This window comes from Procambarus clarkii, chromosome 49 (genome assembly GCF_040958095.1).
Source record: "Procambarus clarkii isolate CNS0578487 chromosome 49, FALCON_Pclarkii_2.0, whole genome shotgun sequence".
Classification (NCBI taxonomy): domain Eukaryota; kingdom Metazoa; phylum Arthropoda; class Malacostraca; order Decapoda; family Cambaridae; genus Procambarus; species Procambarus clarkii.
In genome coordinates this window covers 8,141,580-8,161,998 of record NC_091198.1, presented here as the reverse complement: position 1 = coordinate 8,161,998, position 20,419 = coordinate 8,141,580, and the positions used below count along the sequence as shown (strand labels likewise).

Below are 20,419 nucleotides of genomic sequence, written 5' to 3'. Positions count from 1 at the left end.
GGAAGCCTACTTCTTTGGTTTATAATTGTCGTTTATAATGCCAGCAGTAACAGTTGAAAAGATATTTGGCGAGATACTACGGGTAACCTGTTTCGTATCTTCAAATATGGCCATAGCCTGTGGTCGTCTGTCCTTCGTCAGCGACATACGGATTAGGAAACGTTTTGTGGCCGAGTCTATCAACCAGTTTGTTGTGTTTACCAAGCACGATGTTCCAAGGGGTCACACTTTGGCCCAAATCTCTTCCTGTACATGATTGACATTGACAACGGGTTGTGAAGGGTGGAGAGGAGGATCATCAACCCGTTCAAGCGGGCGAGGCTTCTGGCTGGCTCAAACTACCTCTTAAATTGGACACACAAGTGTCTCCCGGCAGAGGTTCTTGGTTCTGGAACCAGTTCAACGGTCAGTATTTGCTTATCTCCAGGCAAAGTTCAAGTGAGCTTCAGTGCTGTCAACTACAAGTAATATATCACATATTTACAAGCTGTTGGATGAACCTGAGCGCTAATAGTGGGTAATAATTTCAAGACAAATCGACAGTGGACTGAGACGGTAAAATAAGGCGTCAATGTTCTTGCTTCTATTGATAAATCTACTGAAATTTTTCCTAGGAAACTCATTCTAGTTGTACAGTTAACTAGCGGGTCCGGTGCGTGCAATTTTGGTCACCATATTTAACGAGGAATATGAGAAATCGCATTTAGATTCGATAATTAATATGAAGCCCGCTAGGCTTCAAATAACGAATAAATGTTTAAATTAAATTTGGCCATGTCAGTTTTAAATCGGAATATAGATAATGTAACATTACTAAACATTTCAAGATGAAAGTGAATATCAAATTCTTGGAAATTGATATCAAACAATTTAAAAGGATAGATATACACAGAATTATACAGAGCTTCTTGGTATATAACGAGTTTAGTTGTGATCATACTAACGATTATATTATATATATACGATTATATTAACGTTCACTGGTGGCTAGTGAGCAAGTTATTGTGACGAACTTAATAACCTCACCGTTGTTGTTGTTGGTCTTAAGCCCAGTGCCACTCTAAATCGAACTAAACGAATATACTGTGTCTTAAATCCAGTGGCTAATATATGGACCAAAAATTTCAGACGAAATCGTAAATAATCCTTCATATACGTTCACAATTTGACGAATGCTTTACATAAAGTATTCTACAGTAGACACTACCTGGTAGACACACTACCCGGTAGACACACTACCTGGTAGACACACTACCTGGTAGACACACTACCCGGTAGACACACTACCCGGTAGACACACTACCCGGTAGACACACTACCCGGTAGAGACACTACCCGGTAGAGACACTACCCGGTAGAGACACTACCCGGTAGAGATACTACCCGGTAGACACACTACCCGGTAGAGACACTACCCGGTAGACACACTACCCGGTAGAGACACTACCCGGTAGAGACACACTACCCGGTAGACACACTACCCGGTAGACACACTATCAAAAAGCAACGGCAGTTCAACGCCGATTCAATGTCGTGAGCGTTGAATAACGTTTAAGGCCTCGTGGTCCGTTCAGGCGTGGAATAACCAATATCGTCCCCGCGCCCGGGCTTCCTCCCAACTCGATCAATCAGTCACGAGCCTTCAATTAACAAACCCTCGTTCAGCTCCAATGGTTTGCTGAAGTTTGAATTCCTTTGTGAAGGTTTATGATACAGCGACTCTCACCTCTGTGTAGAACACGTGATTGTTCAGGACACGCTAGTTGCTGGCTAGCACAGGCCCACCTTATTGTCCCGTTGGCTAGTACAGGCCCACCTTATTGTCCAGTTGGCAAGCACAGGCCCACCTTATTGTCCAGTTGGCTAGCACAGGCCCACCTTATCGTCCAGTTGGCTAGCACAGGCCCACCTTATCGTCCAGTTGGCTAGCACAGGCCCACCTTATTGTCCAGTTGGCTAGCACAGGCCCACCTTATCGTCCAGTTGGCTAGCACAGGCCCACCTTATTGTCCCGTTGGCTAGTACAGGCCCACCTTATTGTCCAGTTGGCAAGCACAGGCCCACCTTATTGTCCAGTTGGCTAGCACAGGCCCACCTTATTGTCCAGTTGGCAAGCACAGGCCCACCTTATTGTCCAGTTGGCTAGCACAGGCCCACCTTATTGTCCAGTTGGCTAGTACAGGCCCACCTTATCGTCCAGTTGGCTAGCACAGGCCCACCTTATTGTCCAGTTGGCAAGCACAGGCCCACCTTATCGTCCAGTTGGCTAGTACAGGCCCACCTTATTGTCCAGTTGGCAAGCACAGGCCCACCTTATCGTCCAGTTGGCTAGCACAGGCCCACCTTATCGTCCAGTTGGCTAGCACAGGCCCACCTTATCGTCCCGTTGGCTAGCACAGGCCCACCTTATCGTCCCGTTTGTCGGAAAATCCGACCCCATTTAATAATCATACAGATAATTGCTGTTGTATAAGCAAGTTACCCATAGAAAACGTAACTTGTAGTGGAATTACCGTCTATAGAAAACGGGATATCATCACCACATACTATTATAATTCACCAGCTATTCTGCTGGGAATTATTCTTAAATACATAAGTCTTTGGACTTTACCATCATAAAAACATCTTATATAAATTAACTTAATTATCAATATTAAAGTAGAGTAAATGTGACCCTTCTATCACTTTCTGAAATCTGGACAAAGTAGGCCAGGCGTCAGTGGGGAGGAAGGGGAGCCATTGTTGTGTCACCTCCGAGACGTGTGGAGCGAGTTCGGCTCCTATCATTCTGGACAATGTCGGCCAGTGACGTCAATAGAATGGAGTGTTAGATGCAGCCATTTATATTGAGACTAGACCAGAGGCTCACACGGGAGCAAATTCGGCTCCTGTTAATTTTACTTGGACGTAGTGTTATGGAAACCAGAAGTGTACCATTGTCAACACGCTGTCTACAAATTCAAGTTAAGTGTCTATCCGAAACCCGTTTATCATTCATTTATGGCCATTAATGTCAGGATATAGGGTGACCCGGTTAGATCGCGAAATCGCCTCAAACTAAAGGTAATTAAGCCAGGTCTTTAATGTTCCATGTACTGTATAGTGTTTTCTCTGATATACTTGTCATATATAGGATTCTGGCTTCACAGCTAGCGCACTTTTGACAGGTCAAGACGAGGATGCAAGATTATGTGCACCAGTTACTGGGTGATAGAAGCTACCTCAAAGAGGATAATTTGGTGTCTACACTCTAGTTATACCTGGTGGACTAACCTGCTGTACTATAAGAGAAGGAACCTCATCAATGTATGTAGCTATTACTGTAATTTGATTGGCTGCATATGTGTAATATAAACCCCCCCTAATGTGTAGAGGATCGATTTGTGAGATTCTGAGATTATTGCAGAAATACAGTCCACTTAACATTATACAAATTGCTATCGAAGTATACAAATTAACGTAAATATAAACTCATATAAATTAAATAAATATAAATCTCACAGGTCGGTTCCCACATTATTTGGTCATCTTCGAACCGGATGACGGATTATTTGATCCTTTGAACCCACATTTGGTCATCTTAGTACCGGATGAACCAGTTATCCAGTGGATTCATTAAATACTAGTGCAGTGTTATTTAAACAAAGCCAGCCAGTCATAGACGGCAGCGTAGCCTCGAGGGAGCTCAGGAGCCTCCCTCAGCCCAGTTCAGCCTTAGTCAGCGGTTTCATGCACACCCACAGATTTGGTGGCGTGTTATTTCGTGAAATGACAGCGCTAATATAGAATCCAGCCAAATTAGTGACTGTGTCTTCGCGAGATTGTTCACGGATTTCGTGGTGTTACATTTCGCGAGAGATTATCCACGAATTTTGTGGACTTTATTTCGCGAGGTCACTAATAACATTTAATACTTCTAGATAATATTAGAAGTTTCATAGAGGCTAATTAAGAGGCTATTATCAATAATTGTGTATATTATTTCTCCAAGATAGAGAATTATTTAATATATATTGCACTAGTGATCACAGTATAATATTTACTAATTGCCAACCCACAACAGGGTAGGATATTAACCATTGACTAGTTGAACTATTATCGTTCATCCTAGTCCCATTATTACCATAGTCAGTTGTACTATATTGATTAACCTAGCACCATTAATGAATGGTCCAGACCCTATTTTGGGTGTAATTTTTATCAACTCGAGTTGAGTTGTATATATAATAATTTACTTATGATCATTACACCTTTGAGTGATTAATTAGTGTCTCTTCCATCCTAGGGTGATATAGAAGAGCTAACCTAAAGGTACTTCCAGTGACACTGGTTTATCACTCAAATCATTAGTGTGGATGATTGTATATATATATAATGTGTATTAATTTTAAGTGCTAACCTCTAGTAGAGGTAGGATTATTGCCTAGTGAGTTCAGAATTTACCCTAGGCTACCATTAGTGTTTGTTCAGTATTATGAGCAGCCCAAGTACAAGTCCCACAAGGCTTCACCAACTAGCCAGTATGGATAATGCAGGGAGAATGAAAAGAACCCTTGCAGGTCTTAAAGGCCACTTAACAAGACAGATCAAGAAATGTGAAGATTTGTCACAACAATCTCAAGTTGATTATGCTGACCTGGAAAGCTATTATCAAGCAGCTGCAGGTAAATTTGAGCAAATTAAATGTCAAATAGCAACATATGTGGCTGAACTTGCCAACACTAATTTATCAGAAACAGAAATAGACGACATTATGGTTGATCTTGCGAATTATGAAGATCACACTCAGGCCACGTTACAGCCTTATGTCAAATTAATTGCCCAGAACAAGGCAACAGCAACAACAACAACAGTTGCATCTAATACGAGTCAAGCAGAAGCTCGACTCCCTCCAATTAATTTACCCACTTTCTCAGGAAAAGATGAGGAAGATTGGGACGAATTTTGGAACAAATTCGTTGACCTTGTAGACTCAAAACAATCTTTACCAAAGAGTAGTAAATTCTCTTATTTGCAAGGCCAATTATCAGGTGAGGCTAAAACAGTAGTATCCCATCTGAGATTAACTAATGACGGCTATGATCTGGCAGTAAAACTCCTCAAGGATAATTATGCTGATCCAGAAGTAAGAACATCACATTTAGTTCATGAGCTGTTGCATTTACCCCCACCGGAGGCTTCAGCTGATTCACTCCAAGTCTTCAAGCTGGAGGTAGAATCATTGATCAATGCCCTCAGCCTGACAGCAGATACAAACGGGGCTGAGTGGGTCTTGAAAATAATTGTCCAGGAGAAAATACCTAGGGACATATTGAGACAAATGAGTGCTCATTACAATAAAAGTATCTTATCCATGAATGAAATATCTGAAGGTTTAAAGTCAGTAGTTCATCAATTACGAACACATGACAAATTAAAACCACCAAGTAAACCCTCAGAAACCAATAATAGTAAACCACAGAGTACCAAAGGTACTCCAAATCAATCTAGACAATATAATTCAACACCAAAGTGGAACAGTAGCAGTGTGGGCGTATATGCAGTGGGACCCTCCAAGCCTATAGTTACTGTGTCACCCAAGAACGTGACACCAAAGGGTACTGGAAGCTATGGAACATGTTTGTTCTGCAATGAGAAACATTCAATGTACCACTGCTCTAATTTTCCTGATAGTGACGCCCGTGTTGAGCGACTCAAGGATTTGCAACATTGCACGAGGTGCCTCAGGAAACATAACATCAACGACTGTGATACCCAATTACACACCTGTAATAGGTGTAACAAAGGTCAGCACCATGCAGCATTGTGCAGAGACACCAAAACAACGTCTCCAAAACCCAAGGTGGAAGATAGCATTCCCACCACAGTACAGTACTGCAAGGTGCAACAAACAAACAGTGTCCAATCGGCAAAGTCTAAAGGTAATACGACTTTGCCTACTGCCCAAATTACCATCCTGAATAAGAGGGCCAAGGTCCATACCCGTGGGTTGTTTGACCAAGGATCCCAGAGAACATATATCACTAAAAAGTTGGCAGATGAACTACAATTAAGGCCTGTAGCCCAGACGTCATTCAACATCTCAGGGTTTGTAACAGATGCAGGACCTCAAGTCTACCAGGTGGTACAACCATCAGTACGCTTAGGCAGGTACGTCTGTCGAGTACAAGCCATTGTGGTGGACAAAATACCAGTAGACCTACAAGTTCAAGGTCTGAGAGCAACAGCCAAATTCCTGAGAAATAGAGGAATAAAATTGGCAGATAATATTAAGTCTGATCACCTCACTGACTTCGGTCTCCTTGTTGGGACAGACTATTGCCATCGATTCATCGGTAGCCCTACTAAATATCAGGGTATAACCATGTTAAACTCTGCAGGAGGTAAATTACTCTCAGGCCCAGTATCAAGCCTGAGGAGACCTATGCCTGCAGATAAACAATACCAGTAGAAATCTAAATTTGTCAGCTGATTATATTTCTCCAGTAGCATTATACTAAGGAGATTACAGTTGACTATACCAACAGAGGTTGATGTTAGTATCATCATTTGAAGCTGAAGATGAGTTCATGAGGCCTCAGTGGCAAATCAGTGAACAGTAGCTTAAGCAGCTACAAGTCACTGCGACCAATGTCACTGAACCCACTGCAGTCTCAGAACCATACTTTACTTTAATGATGAGCTATTCAATCTTCTGAATCAATTAACTAAATTAAACCCCAATAAATCTGATGACTGATTTGATACATTTATTATTTAATCAAGATGTATTCCATGGGCCTCAGTGTTTATATATCAGTGACCAGTTACCTGAAGAAACTTCAAGTTATATCTGATGTCACTGATCTCACTGCAGTCCCTGAATCATACTTGACTGTAGTACTTGATCACATCCAGTCTTCTGGGTTAAATAATATGTAATTAGGCTTGAATATTAGCCTTACAAGAGTTAACAGGGAAATGAATTCGCATTAGACTTCTAACCCCTGCAACTCTAGTACGGGACATCCGTCCTGTACGAACAGACGCACAAATGTGTGCTTACTAACTACTAACATCAAATTAATGTAATAATTCGAAGGAGGAGTATCGGTGTTCGTCTGTTCTAAATAGGACTTCGACCCGTGAGCAGCCCCCTGGGGAATTATGTCGGAAAATCCGACCCCATTTAATAATCATACAGATAATTGCTGTTGTATAAGCAAGTTACCCATAGAAAACGTAACTTGTAGTGGAATTACCGTCTATAGAAAACGGGATATCATCACCACATACTATTATAATTCACCAGCTATTCTGCTGGGAATTATTCTTAAATACATAAGTCTTTGGACTTTACCATCATAAAAACATCTTATATAAATTAACTTAATTATCAATATTAAAGTAGAGTAAATGTGACCCTTCTATCACTTTCTGAAATCTGGACAAAGTAGGCCAGGCGTCAGTGGGGAGGAAGGGGAGCCATTGTTGTGTCACCTCCGAGACGTGTGGAGCGAGTTCGGCTCCTATCATTCTGGACAATGTCGGCCAGTGACGTCAATAGAATGGAGTGTTAGATGCAGCCATTTATATTGAGACTAGACCAGAGGCTCACACGGGAGCAAATTCGGCTCCTGTTAATTTTACTTGGACGTAGTGTTATGGAAACCAGAAGTGTACCATTGTCAACACGCTGTCTACAAATTCAAGTTAAGTGTCTATCCGAAACCCGTTTATCATTCATTTATGGCCATTAATGTCAGGATATAGGGTGACCCGGTTAGATCGCGAAATCGCCTCAAACTAAAGGTAATTAAGCCAGGTCTTTAATGTTCCATGTACTGTATAGTGTTTTCTCTGATATACTTGTCATATATAGGATTCTGGCTTCACAGCTAGCGCACTTTTGACAGGTCAAGACGAGGATGCAAGATTATGTGCACCAGTTACTGGGTGATAGAAGCTACCTCAAAGAGGATAATTTGGTGTCTACACTCTAGTTATACCTGGTGGACTAACCTGCTGTACTATAAGAGAAGGAACCTCATCAATGTATGTAGCTATTACTGTAATTTGATTGGCTGCATATGTGTAATATAAACCCCCCCTAATGTGTAGAGGATCGATTTGTGAGATTCTGAGATTATTGCAGAAATACAGTCCACTTAACATTATACAAATTGCTATCGAAGTATACAAATTAACGTAAATATAAACTCATATAAATTAAATAAATATAAATCTCACAGGTCGGTTCCCACACCGTTGGCTAGCACAGGCCCACCTTATTGTCCCGTTGGCTAGCACAGGTCCACCTTATCGTCCAGTTGGCAAGCACAGGCCCACCTTATCGTCCAGTTGGCAAGCACAGGCCCACCTTATCGTCCAGTTGATTATATGCAACACAGGGGTGAAGAGCTGCCTTGACTGAGTGGGCTCGTGAAAGACTGCCCAAGTGTTGCCACATTACTGTCTCGGGGTTGGTAAGTTAGAGGTTTGCTTGACCTAGGATGAACAGCGTCGTTGACATTACCGAGAACTAACCCACTGCATTTCCGATACATAGATACGGATCTGGGGCCAGATTCACGAAGCAGTTACGCAAGTACTTATGAACCTGTCCATCTTTTCTCAATCTTTGGCGGCTTTGTTTACAGTTATTAAACAGTTAATGAGCTCGGAAGCACCAGGAGGCTGTTTATAACAATAACAACAGATGATTGGCAAGTTTTCGTGCTGGTAAACTGTTTAATAAATGTAACCAAAGCCGTCAAAGATTGAGGCAAGATGTACACGTTCGTAAGTACTTTCATAACTGCATCATGAATCTAGCCCCAGGTTTTTATCTCAATGAGGAGAAAGGGACGGGAAGGCGTCAGAGTTCCTCAGTAGCTACAGAATAAGCTGTTCTTATTGTTGGCACATCATGCACAAGGTGTCTTGATGAAATATGTGCACTTAAATGACTTTGATCTAATATTACGAATTTGTAAGTGCGTACTAACATTTAAACTTTGTGCGAAAGAGCTGCTTCACGTTTTAGACCTTGTGGGGCACCAGCAATAGCTTAGGATAATTGAAAGTATGTATATCGCGTCATTCAACACTCGGAACAATTTACTATCAACTTAAATTCATCAATACATTCTATGTATACAGTAGATAGTTACTAGAGGCAGTGTTGGTGAGTGTGGACATGACGCAGGTGTTGTCATGTTGCAGTGGACATGAAACAGGTGTTGTCATGTTACATAGGCCATGAAACAGGTGTTGTCATGTTGCAGATATCGAGTACTTGTTGGGTCGACCGCTGCAGCGAGAGCTGGCGGGGGAGGCCCAGATAGAAGCAGCGCTCGACTCTTTGCTTCACATCAGCAGCAGTAAGTCATCCCACTACTACTTGCTCCTGTCACTTAGTATAAACGTAACTACTGTGTGTAATAACTTGTTCTTTCTTCACTTCCTGAAGAACACGTGAATCACAGCCTGTTATACGTCGTGTGTATTAGTATGACGTATTAATTGGCTTTAATGGTGTCTGCGTTACTCTGATTATTTGGACGTTATTGCTGCTCGTTTAGTACTGAAATTATCTCTCAAGTTTATTAGAGAAAATACGTATGTAAATTCTAAAGGAAATTTAAGGTTATAAAATGGTGGTCATGATTTGGTTAGAAGGTCCACCTCTCGATCCTCCCTGGTCGGTATGGCAGAGTAATTGAAATAAGTAGTGATACGTCCGTAGAGTTATTTATCACGCAGAATACATTTTGAGTATGAGCACTCCAGTTGCAAACTCTGTGAGCAGGAACTACGGCATGATCTCCCGCACTACATCACTGAATGCCCAGTTATTAGACCTTTCAGACCAGTTGGCATGAGGTACCTGGAGCTTTGCAATCACTTTATTCACTCTCGTATTCTTGAAGATATCCTCACAGTATACCCAAAATTTGCCAGTGCAGGCTATTAAACACATGGCTCTGTATGACTAACCATCCTGCGAGATGGGGACTTGTATTACCACTGCTACTTTATTCAATCTTGTGTTGTTGATATCCTCAAAATGCATCCGGAGTCTGCCAGTGCAGACCGCTTATCACATGCCTCTGTATGACTAACCATCCTGTGTGATGGGGATTTTTTAGCATCACCTAGTTAGCTTCTTTTTGACACACTGTACTCCACTTCATATAGTCTAGGGTAGCTGCACTAATGCAGATGTACCTAATATGTTAATACAAAAAAAAAAAAATTTGAGTATGATAAATGGATGAGTAAAAAATGCCTACAATTTCATAAAAACTGAACATTCATTTTAAATGCAATCTACCCGTAAATATTATTTTTATCTGTATCCCACCATTCAAGTATCATACTCACCCGTCGCCAAGAAAGGTAATGTGAATCATGCTCTTCTCAAAGCTGTCGCTCTTGAAACAATTGCCTCCTCCATCAAAACTCTTAAGAGCTCACGAGCACTGTGTCTACACCGACGGCTCAGTCCAGTCCTCGACAGGACGGACTGCAGGAGCATGTAGGTTTTATAGAAACAATACTTGCACACAGACCGCACGGGGAGCCATCCGGCCGAGCGGACACCACACTGGACTTGTGATCCTGTGGTCCCGGGTTTGATCCTGGGCGCCGGCGAGAAACAATGGGCAGAGTTTTTCACCCTATGCCCCTGTTACCTAGCATTAAAATAGATACCTGGGTGTTAGTCAGCTGTCACAGGCTGCTTCCTGGGGGTGGAGACCTGGTTGAGGACCGGGCCGCGGGGACACTAAAGCCCCGAAATCATCTCAAGATAACCTCAAGATAAGACTATCAGTGTCAGAATAAACAACTAGCACATCTCTACACAAACAGAACTAGCTACACTACAACTAGCTACACTACAACTAGCTACACTACAACTAGCTACACTACAACTAGCTACACTACAACTAGCTACACTACAACTAGCTACCAGTACATTACAGAAAACACAGGAGGGAGGGAGAGAGGGAATTTGTCAGGGGAAAGCACCAAGCCATTACCACTATATAACACTGGAAGCAGATTCACATTTCTATGGACTCTAACAAGTGGTTGACACAACGCAACGTTGCCAGGCACTATAGCATCTGGAGGACGGGTTGATGTTTTACCACACGCAACAGTGTTTAATACCCGTAAAGAATAGGTCTGAAATTAGACTTTTTGTTTAGAATGTTCTAATATTTTTCATAATCAAGTAATACCGCTTTTGTAATTCGTTTTAATGTCGTTTTGATTTAATTTCATTATCAGATTTGGCTTAAAAGCCGCTCGTATGTCCGTACATAAAAGGTATACGATTTGATCCCTTTACCACCTAGTGTAACACTCTTACTTCTTGGCTTTTATTACATTTCTGACTGTTTTGCTACGACTGTTATTATTAGGTAACTTTTGTAGACATTCGTGAGTTGATACATTTCCGGGTGACATATTTTGGGAGCTTTTGTTTCACATTCTTCGTTAATGTTCCTTAATTCCTGGGAACCATCCCGTATGGTTCCCAGACGAGGGCACCCACTACTTGTCAGTGTACCATTAGGTTCTCAGCGTGTCAGTGTAGCGCTAGGCTCTCAACGTGTCAGTGTAGCGCCAGGCGCTCAACGTGTCAGTGTAGCGCCAGGCTCTCAACTTGTCAGTGTAGCGCCAGGCTCTCAACTTGTCAGTGTAGCGCCAGGCTCTCAACTTGTCAGTGTAGCGCCAGGCTCTCAACGTGTCAGTGTAGCGCCAGGCTCTCAACGTGTCAGTGTAGCGCCAGGCGCTCAACGTGTCAGTGTAGCGTTAGGCTCTCAACGTGTCAGTGTAGCGTTAGGCTCTCAACGTGTCAGTGTACCGATAAACATTTGTATATTTGATACTGAATTTCAAGCACGTTTGTGCGTTTTCTATTGATACATATACGTTGTCATTCACACGTCCAGGGAAATAAACATTCTATTCACCTGGGCTCTAGGAGACTCGAATCCCGGACCCCCCCCACGCTGGTGAGGTCGAAGCTCTATCGAGCGAGCTATTGAGTGGTCTTAATAAGGAAAGTTTCCAATAGCTTGGACGATAGAGCTCCGGTCTCACACACTTGTGTCAACGGTTCGAGCCTCCTAGAACCCGGGTAAAGAGGATATTAATGCATTTTTGTTTTGTATATCTTAGCTGATTTTGAACATGTAGCCAAGTCCGTAGAGTTAACCTAGGGATGTTGTGACAGGTTTCCGCGAGATAGCGGGCCGCATGCGGTCGCTGGAGAATACTCGCGTACTAGCTGCGGCGCGATCAGAAGAGGTAAGGCTACCCCCCTTCCCTGGGACCTCCCGCAGGTATGAAACATGTTTTTTCCTTCGTTTCTGCAAAAATTAAAACACTATCCATGAACGTGTACAGTGTGTAGCGTATGATTTTAATAATAATTGGAAGAAAGAATTCTAGATCAGATATCCTTCGCCAACGTTTTCATTACTATAATTTAGGCCTTGGAATTTAAGGGGTAACGTAAGGAAATTATAAAAATAAAACGCTAAGCCCCTATAACTATCAAGAGTAATTTAAGGGGGTACGATGGCATACATCACTTGTGCAGTCATTGGCGTGTGTGATATGTTTTTAATATGGGGCCTTAGATAAGAGATTCCTTACTACAATGCCGATAATGTGATATTACTTAATTTTTCCAGCTATGCTCATTTTATCGGGGCAAGATAGCCAGAAATGGAGGTCAATACTGTGTGTTGTGCAGCTGTAGATATGTGGTTAATATTGTATGTTGTGCAGCTGTAGATCTGTGGTTTATATTGTATGTTGGGCAGCTGTAGATATGTGGTTATTATTGTATGTTGTGCAGCTGCGGGACCGCCTGGTTGAGCTGTCAGCTGACATCCAGCGGTTCGTGTCCCGCTGCTCCGTCGAGGACGCCGATCTCTGCAACAGCCTTGATCATCGCGGCCTCGACCTCGCAGCACGCTTCGACAGTGTAAGTTAAACTGATATATTTCCCTGTCTTAAATGTGTCGAATTATTGTGGCGACCTGGTGCGTGAGGTCGAAGGTCACACGACCTCATGCGTGACTTGACAGCAGTTCCAGAATTACACTCTTGACAGGAATGACAGAACATCGAACAGTGTGATGACTGATGACGGGAACTCCAGCATAGTCCTTCAAGGCACACTGAACAAATGAACACATTTTGAGATAGATTTAGAGCTCATATTTCTCCAATACGAAGGAGAGAAAACAATGATATATTTTATTCCATGGTTAATGATCGTTTAGGTTAATATTATTAATTTATCCCTCCTGCTTCTCTGGCTTAAATCCCTCCTGCTTGTCTTGTTGCAGTTCTCCTTCTCGGAGCAGCTTCGGCTGTTGTCAGTGGTAGAGAGGCACAACCTGACGGAGATGGCCCGCCAGGCCAGGTACGAGTTCGACAACATCCCCAGCTTCGTGAAGGTGGTGACCCGGACCACCAGGGACGGTAGGTCTGCCTACACTCTCTCCTGCCGAGTCCCTTCATCAACAATACTAATATATATCTCCCAAAATCACATTATTTAGGGCTATTGTTTTTGAAGGGTTTTGATTTGCCTTTCTGAAATGTTTTATATATTTTGTATTTATGGATCGTTTATATGGAATTGTATATTCCGCTGGTCAGAGAATGGCATGTGCTGCTCTGAGGTGTTCGGGCAGCACATTGTGGAAGTAGGCTATTACGAATCCTAGCACACAGGTGTCAGCAGTGATTGAATTATTAATTAAACGGTTTGGACGGTCCCAGTGATGCTGGCAATTAAAAATTAATCATTGTACTAAATGAAGACTTTTAAGATAGTTATTCCCAAATGAAAAGATCATCACTAAAGGAAAAACTGATTTGGTGGGTGTCAGACGCGAAGCGAGTGATGCGCGCCTTCCGGGGAGGGCTGTACTCCAAGGTGAACAGCCTCGATGATGTGGCCTTCGACTTCGAAGTGCGCACCAAGGACCTCAGCTGGCGGGTGGACGAGGCCACCGCCGCCCTGCTGGTCCACGACCACTACAGGTGGTACACCGGGCTAGGTACGTCCTCCCTCCCTCACACTTGCCATGTATTGCCCTAAATCATTCCCGGCGATTTCCTCCGTTAACACATGATCAACAAATACTATTTCTGGATAATATTTATAATCTATTCTTTGATATTTGATAGTATTTGTGTTTTTACTTTGTGGGAATAATTATACACACACACATACACACACACACACACACACACACACACACACACACACACACACACACACACACACACACACACACACACACACACACACATATTGGAATTGATAGGGTAGATAAAGACAGTCTATTTAACACAAGGGGATCACGTACAAGGGGACACAGGTGGAAACTGAGTGCCCAAATGAGCCACAGAGATATTAGAAAGAACTTTTTTAGTGTCAGAGTGGTGGACAAATGGAATGCATTAGGAAATGATGTGGTGGAGGCTGACTCCATACACAGTTTCAAGTGTAGATATGATAGAGCCCGATAGGCTCAGGAATCTGTACACCTGTTGATTGACGGTTGAGAGGCGGGACCAAAGAGCCAGAGCTCAACCCCCGCAAACTCAACTAGGTGAGTACACACACACTGTATTTTAATATTTATAACAATCCATTTTTCAAAGTAATTGTTTTCCCGTGGCAGGCATCACCGTGTGCCTGGGGTTGGTGTGGGCGGTGATGACTGTGGGCGTGTGTTGTGGGTGTTGTGTCCACGCACAAGACCAGGCGCCCACTGACAGGTCCTGCGTCTCCAATTCCGCCGGCCAGACATTCATTTCGTGAGTTACGTAGTGATGTGAGTGGTTCATATTCCAGGCGTGGGTGGCCTCTGAGGGCCCCAGGCGGGGGTGGGCTCAGGGCCCCTGGCGAGGGGTGGCCCTCTGGGCCCCTGGCGAGGGGTGGCCCTCTGGGCCCCTGGCGAGGGGTGGCCCTCTGGGCCCCTGGCGTGGGTGGTCCCCTGAGACCCTCGTCCCAGGAATCTGCTGACGTCAATGAGCATTAGTAAAAGAAACGTATAAATTCCCTCTCTTTTATTTCCTCAGTCAACTGGACGTGTCCCCTAGCGTACAGGTGCATTAAGTGGGAAAACGGGTTGATAATTCATTGTGTTTTAGTGTGTGAAGATGAAAGACAGATTTTAATTTTTTGAGTATATTCATCAAACATTATTTCCTCACTCCCCCAAAAATATGCTTTTATGTTGAGAATGATTGATTGGAGTTTGAAATATGACGAACAAAAATAACAAAATTTGTTGTTGGAACATCAAACTTAAAATACACATTTCTGATTCTCCAAAATATATTGAATGACGATAATTTGACTGATTACAGAATATACAGTAGGTTGGGTTATATTTAGTTAAAATGGTGTATAATATAGCATACAGTATAGTAGCATTATTTGATTATAGTAGTGTATAATGCAACATGTTGTATTGTTGAATATAATATTACAGAAGGATGTTGTATTTTCTTACAGTTGTGAATATGGCTATAATGGCTTGACACAGTTGCTGTTGTGAGTACTATGTCTGATAACAGCAACATTGCCATCAAGCACAAGCCATAACAATACACAACTCACCGAAGACCAGTATAAATGTATCATAACATGTCATACGTGTCTTACAGATCCGTGTTCCTCATATTTGTGTTGTCGGGATTATTGTGGGCGGTGGTGGCGGTGGTGTTTGTGGTAGCTGGCCACGCCCACGCCTTCATATGCCGCCCACTGTACGACCAGCCCGACTTCCCGATCCTTACTCAGCTCCTCAACCACTCCGAGGTGCTTCTTGGCCAGGGGCCCCTGCTCGCTAGTGTCCTCCACCCGGGCCGCGATATTCATCTCAACATTGGTCAAGTCCTCAGGTGGGTCGACGAGGTGAGGTGGGTATGTCACTAACTCAGGTGGGTCACTAACTCACTCAGGTGGGCCACTAACTCACTCAGGTGGGTCACTGACTAAATCAGGTGGGTCACTAACTCACTCAGGTGGGCCACTCACTAACTCAGGTGGGCTCGTTATATATATATATTGATTTACAAATGCGTCAGAAATGTTCAACTTCATCCAAGATTTACATGTTTTCTATAACAATAAACACAAACGTATGAAGATATGGGCTAGACGACACTAGAGACAATAGATTACAAATAGATTCGATCGTCTGGCTGCTCCTTTCCCTGTGTCTGAGACAGTTGAGAATAATTACCGAAACACCTGTATTCGAAGTACCCCCTCCCCCCCTCCTTCCTGGCAAAATTTAGGAGACTTACGTCGATGTAACGCTGAATCTACGTTGATAACTCTTGATTCTACGTTAATTAAACATTACTTGAGCAGGTTTTGTCCGCTTGGAGATTGGAGAGTAGAAACTATTCATGGAATCTCTCGATAATGTGATGCACACAATGATTGAGTAGGGACAGTCAGGCTTGGTTAGGTGAAGCCTGTCTGTCTATAACTTTATTTCGTATATATATATATATATATATATATATATATATATATATATATATATATATATATATATATTCTCTCGTGATAGAAAACTTGCATTTACGTGCATTACAAGATGAAAAATATCAACATATTAGTTGTTTTTCATTTGAGAAGCCTTCTGGAGGGAGGGGGGGAATTATCAAGGGGAAAGGATAAGGATTTGGGATGGGGCGAGGGAAAGGAATGGTGCCCAACCACTTGGACGGTCGGGGATTGAACGCCGACCTGCATGAAGCGAGACCGTCGCTCTACCGTTCAGCCCAGAAGCCTTCTGGAAAAAAGTCTATACATTAAAATTAAGTTTGCAAACGTGCTAAATATTTAGGTGCTTATAAGACTGCTTAAATATTAAATAAAACTAATTGTGTTGTGTTGGGTGTGGAGGCGCTGTAAGGAAGGTGGAGCCGCGTACCAGGTGTTCCAGCTGCGCCACTACTTCGACGTGGAGCGAGAGCTCGACCCCCACACCACGCTCGACCTCAGACAAACACTAGCCAACCTCCGCATCAACCTCTCCCAGATCGAGTTCCTCTCCTTGGAGGCAGAGACTCACCTCAACGATTTCCTTCGCTCAGTCAAGATTGACCTCGAACCTTTCCGGAAGGAGGTGAGTTCGTAGTCCGAAATGAAAGGTGTGAATATAACCGGTGTATTAGTGACTATAAAAGAATGTACTAAACCTATCTACTTAGTAATTCAATTGTAGCTGTCCACTGACCTAATATGAATTTATTGAATGAATACCTAAGATTTGTTTCCTTTCGTAAAACCCCATGAATGATCGCATGTAAAGGATAACGTGTGTAGTGAGAGGCTCTTAACATGGGCATAGTGTGGGTGATTACGTACAGTGAAGACCCTCATGTATAGCCTAGATTGTACTCGCCTATTTGTGCTTGCGGGGGTTGAGCTTTGTCTCTTTGGTCCCGCTTCTCAACTGTCAATCAACTGGTGTACAGATTCCCGAGCCTACTGGGCCCTATCATATCTACACTTGAAACTGTGTATGGAGTCAGCCTCCACCACATCACTGCCTAATGCATTCCATTCCATTGTGGGCAGTAAAATCTGGAAGGGACCTGGAATGGGCAGCCCCTCTGGATACCACTCGGGCATCCTAATCCAGTTGAAGACGTGAGTTGGGTATTATCTTGTTGCCTTTCTCAACCCACGCTTCAGTGGGAGGACGCCCGATTGGTGTCCAAACGGGCGGGGTGTGATCCCTTATGATCCCGGCTGCACCTGTGAAAGGGGTTCAATGAGTTGATACTCTCCCATGCTTGTGTGGTGTGATGGTACGGTGGTGCAGCACTCAACTATCAATCATGCGAGCGGAGGTGCTAGTCTCAGCCAGGTAGTTTGGAATTTTTAAGTATGGAATTGTAGTTTTTAAGATAAAATAAATTTATTAATCGTGCGCGCGGTGTGTTCGCGCGCATGTATGTTGAATGTTTTGATTTGAAAATCTTTTGGAAGTTAAATTAATGTGTAGTGTGCGTTCCACAGATGGAGAAGCCACTGGTGCAGAAGAGCTTGCCCGCGCTCTCCGACCAGATGCAAAATGTGGCGGGCCAGTTGCGGTCCGTGTCTGCCTCGGCCGAGCTCTTCAGGATGGTGGCGCGCACTAGAAACCTCATCACTAACACCCTCTACCCCCTAGAGAAGCGCAAGGTACTGCTTCCTTAGACGGCCAAAGTACTGGTAGGTGTTGCTTCAACCTGTCGCTAGGTATTGCTTCTCATCTAACATGTGTGTCTCATACACGAGGAATGCGGGGATTCGAATCTCGACCTGGGGGTATACTCCCAAGTCGCGCACTTCACCTCCGGACCACGACATAGTGTACAAGTTTGTCAGTGAAGGGAAAGTTTCGCCAATGTATTGATTAAAGAGGTCGAGACGAGCAGGAGACAGTAAACCTCTGCAGTGGCAGTAGCAAAGGGGAAGGAATGAACGAGATTGATGTGTTTGACACACATCACGTTTCATGTTCAGTTCGCGGAGTTAGTTATGGAAATTATTCAAATTGCGCGTATTTGGAAGACTAGACACTGGATTTAAGGTCGAATAAGTAGGTTTTGGGATAAAAGAAAACCCTTTGAAGCATGACGGTACGAACAATGTTGAAAATTGAAGAGAGAGGGGCGGCAAAAGTTAAGCGTGAGAAGATAAGTGTAGCATCAAGAAGTTGATAGACTCACTGGTAAGACGTTGTCAGAGGAGCCAGATGGTGGGAGTGGCCGGAGGGAAAGTGGGAACCAGCTGGGAGTGAACACAGTAAGGACGCTAGAACAAGCACACACACAAACACAAGCAGGGCAAACACAAGCAGTGTGTTTGCTACACAAACACACTGATGACGAACTGAAGAAAAGTCGGCCGGAGAGCTGTGTATATATTCATAAATGAAATGAAGAAACGAAGTTAAACTCTTATTCAGCTTCGAAATTAATGAAGGGAATACGATTTAGATACAGCCGGCTCCTGTCACTTCGGCCCCTTGTAGCTCAATCCTCGGTCCCGGCCTGTCAACGGTCCCGGCCTGTCAACGGTCCCAGGCTGTCAACGGTCCCAGCCTGTCAACGTGTGTAGTCATTATTTTTAACCGTCACGTTTCTGCGAGTTGTGTCAACAGGTTAAGGTAGTCTCCCAAGTATACAGCCTTGTTGTGACAGTGCCTCGGGGTCACAAATATCTATCCAAAATAGGGAAAACATTCCAGCGTGTCATTTAATTAACCTATTCATGGAGTTAATTAACTCCATGAATGGGTTAATTAACTCCCCATATGTAGCTGGTATGTCGCCCTTGTCACGGCTAACTATGCAAACAATTTCCCATTGTAGAACACTTGAAAAAAATATGATAATAAATGATTAGAAGACTTGATGAAATATTAGCACTTTTTAACTCGTATCTCACACAAGGACAAATTTCTATTAATCCGTATTTCGACAGGAGGAAGTCTCGTACCAGGTGGCGACGCTGGACATGGAAGCCATGCCACTCCAGCGTCAGATCAACCAGAGCGCAGGCCACCTGCGAACCATCCAATACTTCCTCCACAGTCATGGCTCCTCTCTCGCAGCTGCGGTCTGTGTTCAAACTTTTCTACCCTTTGTGACCCCCCCCCCACACACAGGCCTCCACGCGCACATGTTCACAAAGTTGATGACGGTGGTGGGTGTTTGGCGATGAATGCTTTAATATGAATCCTGCTGGAACACTGCCACACTCACCAGAGCCTGATGGAACACAACCACCTGTTCACCTAGCAGTAAATAGGTACTTGTGAGTTAGACAGCTGCTATTGGCTGCTTCCTGGCGATGTGCGCGTGTGTTTAAGAGAAAAATAATTAGTAGACATAATAGAAAAAATAGACTGGTTAGAAAGGCGTAATCCAAGAATAGCTCGATTCTGCAGACAAAAATAGTAAATTCACACTCAAGTTAGGTGAGAAAGTGGTGGTGGCCAAAACCGACAATAATTCCGTTTTGACAGAGTGCTGGGAAGACGGGACACCACGAGTGTAACTCTCATCCTGTAACTACACTTAGGTTCTTACACACACATGCATGTCCTCAGCCCAGCGGACAGCGCTCTGGGGTCCTAGTGCTAAGAGCCCGGGTCCGATTCCCCCGTCCAGTCAGAAACAATTGGGCATAGTTTCTTTCACCCGAGTTCATTTAGCAGTAAATAGGTGCCTGGAAGTTACAGTTGTTACAGGTTGCATCCTGGGGATGTATGTGTGTGTTAGAGAAAAATATGCAGTAGATATGATAAAAGAAAAATAGGTCAAGAGGAATTACATTAGACAACCGACGATTAAAAAGGCGGGGTCCATGAGCTAA

The 20,419-nt window shown here is 43.4% G+C and overlaps 1 protein-coding gene across 2 annotated transcripts in view; it reads left to right on the top strand.

The window, feature by feature from the left end:
- prom (prominin) overlaps nucleotides 1–20,419 on the top strand; it is a 47,257-nt gene that overhangs the window by 22,819 nt on the left and 4,019 nt on the right. For both annotated transcript variants that reach the window (XM_069302970.1, XM_069302969.1), the window contains exons 5-14: nucleotides 9,267–9,362; nucleotides 12,230–12,303; nucleotides 12,860–12,988; nucleotides 13,356–13,491; nucleotides 13,905–14,075; nucleotides 14,706–14,841; nucleotides 15,697–15,933; nucleotides 16,952–17,174; nucleotides 18,074–18,238; nucleotides 19,526–19,660. In XM_069302970.1, the coding sequence (XP_069159071.1) occupies nucleotides 9,267–9,362; nucleotides 12,230–12,303; nucleotides 12,860–12,988; nucleotides 13,356–13,491; nucleotides 13,905–14,075; nucleotides 14,706–14,841; nucleotides 15,697–15,933; nucleotides 16,952–17,174; nucleotides 18,074–18,238; nucleotides 19,526–19,660 (1,502 nt within the window). The remainder of the gene's footprint in view (nucleotides 1–9,266; nucleotides 9,363–12,229; nucleotides 12,304–12,859; nucleotides 12,989–13,355; nucleotides 13,492–13,904; nucleotides 14,076–14,705; nucleotides 14,842–15,696; nucleotides 15,934–16,951; nucleotides 17,175–18,073; nucleotides 18,239–19,525; nucleotides 19,661–20,419) is intronic.